Consider the following 13259-nt stretch of genomic DNA (forward strand, 5'->3'; position numbering starts at 1 on the left):
CAGAAGGGAAAAGTTACGTAACTGTAAAAACATTGTGAGCAAGGCATTAGCTATTAACAGCCATTGATCTTGCTTTTCTCTGTCCTTCCTCTAAGGATTCAAGGAAGCGTGCATAATTCCTCCCTTTCCCGTTTTATCCTTGCCTGACCCTGTGGCATGGGTTAGGCTGTGAGAGAGAGACTGCCCCAAGGCTACCCAATAAGCTTTGTGGCAGAAGGTGGATTTGAATCTGGTCATCCTGGGTCCATTCCACACACTTTGGATAATGCACTTCCAATGCATTTTAGAAGTGAATTTTCCTGTTTTACACAGGAAGATCCACATTAGCCAATGTGCACTAACCAATGTGTGCAGAATGGGCCTAGTCTTATTTCACAAATGATGACAACACAAGGAAATGAAAATGTAAGTTGCCACCTGCACAGTGATATTTTTGGCTTCCCAGAGTATTTCACAATAATTGACCAGGGCCAAAGAGTAGAGGGTTGTTTGGTAACATTTTGATTTCCAACCCTATGCGAGTGGACAATCAGGGTCTCAACAACAAATGCATGTTAATATTTCTTAATGAGTAGATATTTCCTGGGATGGGAAATTTACTTGTGGAGTCTGAGATGTGCACAGCATATGCGTGTGCATGAGAACCCCAAGTTGTAACGGGAATTGGCAACCCATACAGACAGGGGCAGAAAATGTTTCTAGTTGGAGTTTGTTGGAATTGAAAGTGGAGCTGGGATGTATCCTGCTTTCTGGGGAGATACTAGTTGTTGAAGGTGTGTCTGTTTGTTTCCTCAATGCTCTTCTTGTATATTTGTCAAGAAACCAAATATTAAAAACATACCACTAGTCAGTTCTCTCACTGAAAGGGTACTATACCTTGGGAGCACAGCTCCTGGAACATCTCACAACTCAGAGAAGTACATAACTACACTAACCTGCCCTCAATCTCTTCTAGGGGCACATTTGCCCTGCTCAGACATGCACATCTCTCCGACTCACACACCCACATTCTGCATGTGATAACCTGGGCAATTCAATGTCCTCAAAATTGGATGATCTTTTTAACAGAAGAGGAGCAAAAGGGATTCTGTGGGAAATTTGTGGTCCAAGAATAGGGTATGGTTTTTCTTGAAGATTTTACCTTCAAGTACTGAAATTCATGTAATGTCAAGCCCAGAAGTGTAGGGGAATTAATCTGCTTTTATTCAGTAAATCAGCTATAAGCTTCACCAAAACCATTGCTACTATAAAAGCATGTATCAGTTACCTTTCAGGAAAAACACTGAACAATCATGTTGTTGTGAGCCATGTTGAGGCCCCTGGGGAAGAAAATATACATATATACATGCATGCATGCATAAATGATGGAAATGCATTGTGGAAACTTTCATTGTGGAACTGATGGGGAAATTGTAGCCCAGAGATGGAGGAGTTTCCTCAGAGTCATCTGCGGTCTGGACCAAGCGTACCTGAGAGACTGCCTCTCTGCCTATGCCCCACAAAGAGCTATACACTCAGCCAACTCCAACCAGCAAGTGATCACTGACTCCAAGGCCTCAACTAGGTTGTTCTCTGTCCTAGCTCCCACCTGATAGAATGAACTCCCAGAGGAGATCTGGGCCATGTCAGAGCTAGCACAGTTTCACAAGGCCTGCAAAATGGGGCTCTTCCCCCAAGCATTCAGTTGAAAGTGGCAACATCTATTGGATCCCCAGAACCCCCTCCCATTCTGGTATACTCACTAGTGTCATTGTAAGCAATCCCGATCTAACTTCTCTGTGGGGTCATGATCAAAAAGTTAGAGTTACAGATTGTTATTGTTGTCGGTGTTGAGGATGTAATTACCAAAATCATATTGTTAGTCACACAGTTTCATGTTCTCTGTAAACCACCCGGAACCACATGGGAAGGTGGTATATAAATGTAATAAATAAATAAATCTTAAGCAATAAGGGATGAATCAGAATGATTCCTAGGAAAGAACAGAAATCTGTTCTTAATATATCTCCTGGCCCCAAATGGTGCTAGTACTTTCCAGAATTTGACTTTCAGGAACTGTAGCCTAGAAATGGCCCAGACATTTGGGAAAACACTCATTTAATGAAAGTTGTGGTTAGGCTCATTATTGTTTCCAGACTCTGCTTTTCAGAACAAAAGGGATGTTTTATGCTTTGCTGATTTTGATTCTGCTTCACACACAATGCATGTTTGCTCCTACATGGAAATATGAGGAACCATAAGCAATCCAGTTCCTGGAACATGTGTCCATAGGATACATACAATTGAAAACATGTATTTATCGCAACATTAGAGTTTAGAGTTTATGTGTAAATGTTAACATTATATGTATTCTTAAAAACATGTGTGAAAATGGCCCCAGTTTGCTTTAGGTATAGCCAGGTATACCTTAAAGGTCCCACAAAAGCACTACATGTGGCCTATATTGACCTAGCAGCAGCTTTTGACTCACTGGACAAGGAAAGGCTCTGGGTGAAACTCCTGAACCTTGGGGTTGAGGCACCCCTAGTATATATGATAAGACACCACCATAAGAGTCAAGGCAGGCACTTCTGGCTCACTGACAAATGAAATACCAGTCCAAAAAGGGGGTGAAACAAGGGTTTGTGTTGGCACATTTGTTTAATTTGTACATCAATGACTTAGCAACCAAGTTGGAGAGACCTGAATTTTCCCCCTCATCAGTTGATCAAACACAAGTGTCAATTCTGCTTTATGCAGACGACATGGTGCTGATCTCCTTGACCAGAGTTGGTCTGAAGAGATGACTTGATAAACTTGGATTATGCTCTAAGGAGGATGGGTTAAATATAAACTATGAGAAAACCAAGGTGATGTTTAGGAAGTGACCCCCCCCCAAAAAAACAACCTGGAGTATCCTGGGCACACCAATTGAACAATCTAGTACCTATAAATATTTTGGCATAACATTCAGTGAGACGTTCTTACTGTTATTAACGGAATAAGATAAAGCCTACTCCAAGTACCTTAGCATAACTCGATCGCGATACTCTGTCCCTGATGACCTAGTAAGAACTGATGGATCAGGAAATGACCTAAGGGACTCGATCTATCATACAGACACAGTAATTGATATTGGGGCAATTGCTCCATCTAAAGTAGCAGCCTTCTTCAAAATATTTAAAAGGGACCACCTCAGATCTGCTTATCTAGTCAGTATACCAACTCTAACCTTAAGGATGGCATTCACCTGTCTGAGGTTCCAAGCAATGCTGATAGTAGTCCGCATGGGCAGATTTCTTTACTTTCCTGTTTTAGACTGGCTTTGTATTTGTGGCAATATGGTAACCGAGGACCCCATACATTATGTCCTGAACTGCCCTCACAATGATGACGTGAGAAACAAATTTATTTGGAAACAACTGCCTTGGAGCATTGCAAAAACTGAAAACCTGACCTTTCTGTTGTCAGACAAAGATCCTTATCTCTCCACTAGAGAGGCACTTTTTGCGCTGGCTGCTAGGAAAACTAGGGCCAATTTATGCAAACAGTACTTCTAATGTCCAATGGTCTTCTCTTAAAATGCTAATCTTATTTCTGTCTTGTATTGATAACACTATTTTAGATTTGATCATTTTATGCATATTGTTACGTACCATTTGTTTGGTTATATCATTTCTGCACAATACTGTTTTCATATGATTGTGATGGCCAATGGCCAATAAAATAAAAATTTAACTACTATTACTATAAAGGTATACCAGCAAATGTTAGAAGTGGCTTCCACTTTCAGCTTCTGGTACTTTTCAGGAACATCTGCAGAGGCTCTTACACAAGGAAAATGTAGGGCGAACTGGCTGTTTAACTTACAAGGAAATCTCCCAGTTAACCTCTACTCTAGAGGTTGCTGATAGCCAGGAGAAAGCAAAGCCATGCCTCAGCAATTCTGCCACTGCCTCATGGGCCACATGTCTCAAACCCATCATCAGCAATGCCTCTTGGTGCTATTGGTATAGGGAGGGAAAGATACAGGTTACCCACATCTCCCCCCCCCCACAGGAGCATTAAGGGTGTTTTATTTGGAACAAACAAAAGAATGAATGAAAGTGGTTAATGGAACAAAATAAGATGCTTATTTTGATTTTTAAAAATGGTGGGAAATAGTATATGGAACTGTAGATCATTCTTAGTTTGAGTCTTAAAATAGCTCTTATTTTCAAAATTTGAATCCAGGTTTATAAATATCACAGCCCTGATAGCCTGGGGCAAGTAAGAACTGTCTCTGGAGATCAGCAGAGGAGATTTTGTAAGGTTCTTCTCCCCCCCCCCCCCCAGTATTCATTCTATAATACCATCAATGTGCCATCAATGACTAACACACTGGGTAGGCGAGCACAATAGTTTTTTTTAATGGTGTCCAGTGACTTTTCTGGACTAGATTGCTACATCCAACGGCCCTCCTGTGTTTTCTGATTCTTTCTGTTTCACTCTGTGCCTTTTCTTTTTTTGAGTGTCCCTCATTCAACAACTTGACCTTTTTTCTCCTTTTCCATCTTTCCTATATCCTTCTTCTGGCCCTCAGGGAACATCTGTCTTTGTCATCATCACCAAACTCATTGTCACGGAAAACCAGGTACAAGGGATCTGCCCTGAGGTAAGGAGGAGAGGCAACAAGAGGGGAAGAAGTGGAATGAACTAGAGATTTAGGTTTTCCTGCCTCACATAGATTCTCATGGTTTAAGCCATGTGTCCTTAACTTTTTGGAACCTGCAGGCATTTTTGCTTTGGAATTCTGACACAAGTTAGCGGGCACAATTCCAGAATGGAACTCTCAGAAGCCTGAGCTAACAATGGCTGCCACAGGAGGCAGAGCCAATCACAAAATGTCAGGGAGTAAAGTTATGCAGAATTCTTCTAGTAACTCTTCAACATTTTAGGCAGAAGCTCTGCTTAACATGATTCTTTTTAAAATGACACATTGTTTTAAAATATTTTATCGCTTGCAAACAGTTTACCTTGTGAAGATCTCTGTGTTGTGGGGGCAGCTGCTGCTGAAAACAATGTTGTTCTTTGTTTTAATCTGCTTGGCCAATCAGATCTCCAGTGGCCAATCAGAAGCTCTGTTGGCCAAAAGCCCCATCTATCCCAACCCACTTTCTAAACCCACTTAATGGGCACCAGGATAGCTATCAGCAAGCTATCAGGAATCACGCCGAGGACTCCTGGTTTACATATGCTCAGCGTTTTAGGGTTGAGACGTAGCATGATCTATGCTGGGATTCCTTCCAAGTGTTTATTAAAGATCAATTTCAGATTTGGATGAGGGCCTATTGGGAAGGGGGTGAGTAATATTTAACCCTTTCACCTTCATGTAGTTTTGCCTATTGAAGCCATTCAGTGTTCGTGACCGTGGCAAGGGGATAATATGAGTACAACTGTTTGTGTGTATGCTTTCTTCTCCTTTTAGCACTGGCAGAAAGGTTAGTTTCAATAAGGAGAGGATAGAAGGATTAAACCCAGGCTCCACTCTGCATATGACCATGGTCAAATCAGAGCTCCATGTGGATGAAATATAGCTTCAGGAAACACAGGGGATACATAATGCTCAGACATGCTGTTCCTCAGGAGACAGAGCATCTTGGAGCAAATAGGGTCTGGGTTATGGGATCTGGTTCATGGAAATAGCATAAAGGCCTTTATGCTAATTTTATTATTATGTCCCTGGCTTGTTTTTGAATGGCCTTTTAGTTTTTTTATATTGATAATTTCATAATGATTTTTTCTGCTTGCAAGCTACCTTAAGCGGGACTCTGGATAAATTTATCAGCATCTGCGGTTAATTCTCTCTTCCTTCTTCTTCTCTTCTCTATTCCAGAATGAGAAGAGTTACGTGTGTGAATCGGACAATGAATGCAAGAGGCCTGTCCCCACTACAGGAGGAGGTAAGCAAATAAAGTCACTTCAGGAAGAAAGACTGACTAGGGAGGGAAGGTTTTTCTCATAATCACCACTGTGCAAGGCTAATTTCCATAATCATTTATTCACAGCTGGCAGAATTGCCTCATAAGAAATAGCCTGAAGACATACTGACATGGAACTGTTATTAAAGCCCAGCAGCTCTCAGCCTGATCAACATTTGGGTTGGATGCTGCCTGGGAGATCCTGAACAGGTTTAGTGAGAAGTGAGGGTGGCAGACCCCTGTTTGTCACTGTATATGGGTATAAAATGGGAGGGGTGATTTTATTCACTCAGAAAGCCCTTTCCCCACTTCTGGTTTCCCTAGACAGGTTGTAGAACTACAAGTAATCCCCATCTGGAGATAACTAGCAATTTTGGATATCATGGACGTAGAGGGAGCCACTGCAAGTGAAGAAGCCAGAGTCTTCTGCCCATCCATCCACCCCTAGTTTTCTTTATATCATTCTGCACTTCTTTCCTACTTTGCACCTGTACTCGAATTGGAGAGGTGAATAAAATTTATGACCCCACCATTTCAAATTGAAAATTCCAATTTCATTTCTTCCTTGTGCAAATTGAATCAATTAGTTTTTTATTCTCAGGCCACTTTCTTATTCCTCTCACTGATTTTTTTTTCTGTCAGATGTCTATGATTTTAATGTTATTTGCATCAATTACACATAAATGGTATATAACATATAAATGGCATTAAAAACCTTTGCAAAGGAACAAAATGAATGAAGAACACAATCATGAAAATTGGTTAAATGAAAAGACTCACGGTGACAATTTATGCAATTCAAAAAGAAATGGGAAATTACTTCTTTATATTCCTGTAGTTTCAACTCACAGCTAGTTAGTCCCTGAGCTTCTTGAAAGAAGTAGTTAAGCAGAAATATAATAAATACTTATAGGAAATAAGGAGGATCAGGCCTTTGCTTGTGGATATATTTCCTTTAGTTCTAATATGGCTGTTCTCAAAACATCCAAAGGATTATCATCAGAGACTTTGGTTTATGCAGACTATACTCAGCTGTTTTTGAAAACCTTCAAACATACAGTACATTAAGAAAATCTGTCTGTTTGGGCTCATTTTGTGTGATGTTCTACTGCTAGTTATATGGTAGGATGAGCGACTGGGACATTGAGGGTGTTTCCGCACAAGGACCAATGTTGCCAATTGGTTCCACAAAGTGGAAATGCTATTTTAAAAAGTGCAATCTCGGCGTTATCCATACCTGCTTTTTTAGTGGAATCCAGTAGCTTTACATTCGTTTCCCACAGATTTCCAGTCTCGCAAAAATCGCTAGAAAGGAAGAGATTTTTTCTGTGCTTGGTCCCGCCCCTGGCCGTCAATCAAACAAACAGCAAATGGGCGGTTGTTATCATGCTCCGGGAAAGCCCCTTTCCCTTTAAGCACAGGGTTTAAAAAAAAAAGAAAAAAACACGTTGCAACAAATATGCCTTGATTCCTCCTAACGTAGAGACCCACCTAGCTGGCGTGTGAGCTGGCAAGTAATCGTTACCAAGCTCCCCGAGTGAAAAAAAATCCCCCCCCCCCGCACATGCAGAAAATAAAGGGAACTTGCAAATGGGGCTATGTTGTGCTTGGGGAGCTTTAAAGCACTTCTGTGGAGGGATTGTAGCCAGAGAAGCTTCGCTGGGTGAATGAGGCCTCGCTGGTTCGTTGCTTTCTTCTTGCTCCAAGGAAAAAAAATGGTGATCGCTTCGCCAGAAGTTCAGAGGAGAGAGCCAGGGGGAGGGACTTTGTTGGAACCGCAACAATGGGAATGCACAGGTCTTTTTTGCTAGTGTTGCAGATTGTTTGCAAGAGTGTAGCGCTATTCGGAGGGTGAATCCATTTTTCCCAATTTTCCTATAAGCGCTACAACTAAGCCCTTTTCGCGGAACTGTTGCAGGAGTGTTGCAGATTGTGTGCGACGTCTTGTGGAACTGCAAATTAGTAGCGTTTACAATTTGCAAGCCTTCTGCTACATTAAAGTTGTGCAGAATGGACCTCAATCTTTGCCCTAGCTAATAGAAGTCCTTGGGAAATTTGAAAGCCAGCTTCGTGTAGTTGTTAAAAGTGGCAGCCTCTAATCTGGATTAATTCCCCATTCCTTTAAATGCAGCCATCTGGGAGACCTTGGGCCAGTCACAGTCCTGTTAGAACTGTTCTCACAGAGCAGTCTCAGCCCCACCTACCTCACTGGGTGTCTGTTGTAGGGGGAAGAAGGGAAGGCGATTGTAAGCCTTTCTGAAGCTTCTTTGGTTTGTGAAATGCAGTGTATAAAAAACAACTCTTTGGGCCATGCACTCTGTCTCACCTCACATCCGTATCTAATTCAAGGCGTTGATGTACTTGTGTGATCTCAGAAATAGCTGTTTATACATTCTTCATAGCTGTTTATACATAGCTGTATATACATTCTTCAAAGTTCAGCAGCTAAAAATCTTTATTTACCAGGTATACAGCTTGCCAGATTTAATCAAGGTAGTTTTGTATAGAAATGTTATCCTTGGAAATAACATATGTGATAGTGGGAAGTACAAGTATCCCCTCCCCACACACACGTGCCCCTTCAACTGAGGTGCGATAAAGTTAGGTGATAGTTTTAAAAGTTTATTTTTCAGGGCTTTAAAACTATATAACCTGTTCTGTCTTGCTGGAGTAAGCTGAGATAAAAAAAATCAGGTGTGGGTCAGTGCTGGACCTTGATATGACTCCTATCTTTATTTTGAATTCAGCATCTGGCCTTGTAGTATTGTTATAACTCCACCATTTCAAATTGGCTCCTTACGCATGTTGTTGTTATGTGCGAAGTCGTGTCCGACCCATCGCGACCCCATGGACAATGATCCTCCAGGCCTTCCTGTCCTCTACCATTCCCCGGAGTCCATTTAAGTTTGCACCTACTGCTTCACTGACTCCATCCAGCCACCTCATTCTCTGTCGTCCCCTTCTTCTTTTGCCCTCGATCGCTCCCAGCATTAGGCTCTTCTCCAGGGAGTCCTTCCTTCTCATGAGGTGGCCAAAGTATTTGAGTTTCATCTTCAGGATCTGGCCTTCTAAAGAGCAGTCAGGGCTGATCTCCTCTAGGACTGACCGGTTTGTTCGCCTTGCAGTCCAAGGGACTCGCAAGAGTCTTCTCCAGCACCAGAGTTCAAAAGCCTCAATTCTTTGACGCTCGGCCTTCCTTATGGTCCAACTTTCGCAGCCATACATTGCAACTGGGAAGACCATAGCCTTGACTAAACGCACTTTTGTTGGCAGGGTGATGTCTCTGCTTTTTAGGATGCTGTCTAGATTTGCCATAGCTTTCCTCCCCAGGAGCAAGCGTCTTTTAATTTCTTTGCTGCAGTCCCCATCTGCAGTGATCTTGGAGCCCAGGAAAATAAAATCTGTCACTATCTCCATTTCTTCCCCTTCTATTTGCCAGGAATTGAGAGGGCCGGATGCCATGATCTTTGTTTTCTTGATGTTGAGTTTCAAGCCAACTTTGGCACTCTCCTCCTTCACCCGCATCAACAGGCTCTTTAGTTCCTCTTCACTTTCTGCCATTAGAGTGGTATCATCTGCATATCTGAGGTTGTTGATATTTCTCCCTGAAATCTTGATCCCAATTTGTGACTCCTCTAATCCCGCATTTCTCATGATGTGCTCTGCATACAAGTTAAATAGGCAAGGCGACAGTATACAGCCTTGCCGAACTCCTTTCTCAATTTTGAACCAGTCAGTGATTCCATGTTCAGTTCTCACTGTTGCTTCTTGACCTGCATATAAATTTCTCAAGAGACAAATAAGATGCTCTGGTATTCCCATCTCTTTAAGAACTTGCCACAATTTGTTGTGCTCCACACAATCAAAGGCTTTAGCATAGTCAATGAAGCAGAAGTAGACGTTCTTCTGGTACTCCCTAGCTTTCTCCATGATCCAGCGTATGTTGGCAATTTGATCTCTAGTTCCTCTGCCTCTTCGAAATCCTGCCTGTACTTCTGGAAGTTCTCGGTCCACATATTGCTGGAGCCTAGCTTGTAGGATTTTGAGCATAACTTTGCTAGCATGAGAAATTAGTGCAATGGTGCGGTAGTTTGAACATTCTTTGGCATTGCCCTTCTTTGGGATTGGAATGTAAACTGACCTTTTCCAATCCTGTGGCCATTGTTGAGTTTTCCAAATTTGCTGGCATATTGAGTGTAGCACTTTTACTGCATCGTCCTTTAAGATTTTGAATAGTTCAACTGGAATGCTGTCACTACCACTAGCTTTATTGTTGCTCAGACTTCCTAAGGCCCATTTGACTTCACATTCCAGGATGTCTGGCTCCAGGTCAGTAACTACCCCATTGTGGTCATCAGGGATGTTAAGCTCGCTCTTGTATAGTTCTTCTGTATAATTTTGCCACCTTTGTTTAATCTCTTCTGCTTCTGTGAGGTCCCTACCATTTTGGTCCCTTATCATACCCATCTTTGCATGAAACGTTCTCTTCATATCTCCAATTTTCTTGAAAAGATCTCTGGTCCTCCCCATTCTATTGTTTTCTTCTATTTGTTTGCACTGTTCATTTAAGAAGGCATTCTTATCTCTTCTAGCTTTTCTCTGGAATTCTGCATTCAATTGGGTGTATCTTTCTCTTTCTCCCTTGCCTTTCACTTCCCTTCTCTCCTTAGCTATTTGTAAAGCTTCCTCAGACAGCCATTTTGATTTCTTGCATTTCTTTTTCTTTGGGATGGTTTTAGTTGCTACCTCTTGTACAATGTTGCGAACCTCCGTCCATAGTTCTTCAGGCACTCTGTCTATCAGATCTAATTCCTTAAATCTATTTGTCACCTCCACTGTGTATTCGTCGGGGATATGATTTAGTTCATACCTGAGTGGCCTAGTGCTTTTCCCTACTTTCTTCAATTTAAGCCTAAATTTTGCAACAAGAAGCTCATGATCTGAACCACAATCAGCTCCTGGTCTTGTTTTTATTGACTGGATAGAACTTTTCCATCTTTGGCTGCAGAGCACATAGTCAATCTGATTTCTGTGTTGACCGTCTGGTGATGTCCATGTGTAGAGTCGTCTCTTGGGTTGCTGGAAAAGAGTGTTTGCTATGACCATTGTATTCTCTTGACAAAATTCTACCAGCCTGTGTCCTGCTTCATTTTGTACTCCAAGGCCAAACTTGCCTGTTATCCCGGTTATCTTTTGGCTTCCTACTTTAGCATTCCAATCCCCCATGATGATAAGCACATCATTTTTGGGCGTTGCTTCTAGAAGGTGTTGTAGGGCTTCATAGAACTGATCAACTTCATCCTCTTCAGCAGCAGTGGTTGGGGCGTAGACCTGGATCACTGTGATGTTGAATGGTTTGCCTTGGATTCGAACTGAGATCATTCTGTCATTTTGGGGATTGTATCCCAAGACTGCTTTTCCTACTCTCTTATTGATTATGAAGGCTACTCCATTTCTTCTGTGAGATTCTTGTCCACAGTAGTGTACCTGATGGTCATCTGAATTAAATTCACCCATTCCTGTCCATTTTAGTTCACTGATTCCTAAAATGTCGATGTTCAGTCTTCTCATTTCTTGTTTAACCACGTCCAGCTTGCCTTGCCTTACGCATAATATGGTGGAAATAGTGACCTGACTCAGAGGATTTTATGTGGGGATATATTATAAAGATTTTAAAGAATTCTGCAAATAATGAAAACTATGTAATGCATAAGTAATATATTGATGAGCTTCCTCAGAACAGCAAATTTAAACATGGCTGACCCCCCCCCCCAAAAAAAAATACCCAACAAAACTTGAAGATCTCAAAAATAGTTGTGTGTCTGGTTAAAATTTGGGGTGAACAAATTCACTCTGCAGTCTGCACCAAAAGTCTGTCTGGAGCACATTATAAAAGTGGGGAGATGCAAATAGTTTTTATTTTTAGATTCCATAATAGAATTTGAGAGGAGAAATGGCTTTGTGTCAATCAGTGCTTTTGCTTTACATTTTCTTTACATGATGGTATGTTTTTTTTCCTGCAGGGATCCTGACAGGCTTATGCGTTAATTACAATACCACCATCCGAACCTGTCAGATTCAGGGTTGGTGTCCAGCAGAAGTAGATACCAAACAAGTGTAAGTACTCAGAGAGCCCAGTATTTTCTTGTACTTTCTTGTGCTTTCAAAGTAGGGAAATATTGCCCACACTGTAAGCCTTCAGTTAGAGTTGGAAAGCTGGTCAACTGAAATGTCAAATAATGGTAACTTGACCATAGACAAATTTTCCTTGAAACGAGCTTATCTTTTAATTTTATTTTGGTGTAATCTAACAACAAAAGGAGTACAACAAAACAAAATCAGAGTCCAGTAGCACCTTTAAGACGAACAAGGATTTATTCAAGGTGTGAGCTTTCGAGTGAAAGCACTCTTCGTCAGACTATGAACTGACCATTATGACAGTGGGAATATATCAATATGTCATGATGGTCAGTTCATAGTCTGAGGAAGAGTGCTTGCACTCAAAAGTTCACACCTTGAATAAATCTTTGTTGATCTTAAAGGTGCTACTGGACTCTGATTTTGTTTTGTTGTGCTGCTTCAAACACGGCTATCCACTTGAAACAAAAGGAGGAAAAATGAGTGTTCCATTAACCAACTGTCTATTTGCTAAATCCAATTCCTTTCCTTCTGTTCTCATGGTGATGTTGCACTAAGCTATGGAAACCAAACAGCATAGCCCAGCTGGCTGAAGCTTCCCAAATCTTAGAACTACAGAAATATCTGTATGTTTCTTCTAATGGAAGCTCTCTGAGTGGAATTTTGGGAGGGCTTCAGAGATGTCCTCTTGTATCTCTCTTCTAATGTCATTTTTAATTAGTACCCCAGTCCACAGAACTGTGCATGGACATCTCCATAAGGTCAATCATGGAGAAATTATCCAAGATGTGCTGGGAGGGGAAATAAAGAAAATAAAGAAGGGAAAGATTCAAAATATTTGAGAAAATTTGGACTGGAGACCTTATTTTGTTCTGAGCTACACTTATAACAAGAGCCTCTTGTGGCGCAGAGTGGTAAGGCAGCCGTCTGAAAGCTTTGCCCATGAGGCTGGGAGTTCGATCCCAGCAGCCGGCTCAAGGTCGACTCAGCCTTCCATCCTTCCGAGGTCGGTAAAATGAGTACCCAGCTTGCTGGGGGGTAAACGGTAATGACTGGGGAAGGCACTGGCAAACCACCCCGTATTGAGTCTGCCATGAAAACGCTGGAGGGCGTCACCCCAAGGGTCAGACATGACTCAGTGCTTGCACAGGGGATACCTTTACCTTTACCTTTACACTTATA

The 13259-nt window shown here is 41.7% G+C and overlaps 1 protein-coding gene across 3 annotated transcripts in view; it reads left to right on the forward strand.

The window, feature by feature from the left end:
- Positions 1–13259, forward strand: part of P2RX3 (purinergic receptor P2X 3) — a 59683-nt gene that overhangs the window by 20392 nt on the left and 26032 nt on the right. For 2 of the 3 annotated variants that reach the window (XM_077320962.1, XM_077320960.1), the window contains exons 3-5: positions 4562–4633; positions 5855–5921; positions 11963–12056. In XM_077320962.1, coding sequence (XP_077177077.1) covers positions 4562–4633; positions 5855–5921; positions 11963–12056 — 233 coding nt within the window. The remainder of the gene's footprint in view (positions 1–4561; positions 4634–5854; positions 5922–11962; positions 12057–13259) is intronic. The other variant, XM_077320961.1, reaches the window with a different exon arrangement.

Source organism: Paroedura picta, chromosome 2, assembly GCF_049243985.1.
Source record: "Paroedura picta isolate Pp20150507F chromosome 2, Ppicta_v3.0, whole genome shotgun sequence".
NCBI lineage: Eukaryota > Metazoa > Chordata > Lepidosauria > Squamata > Gekkonidae > Paroedura > Paroedura picta.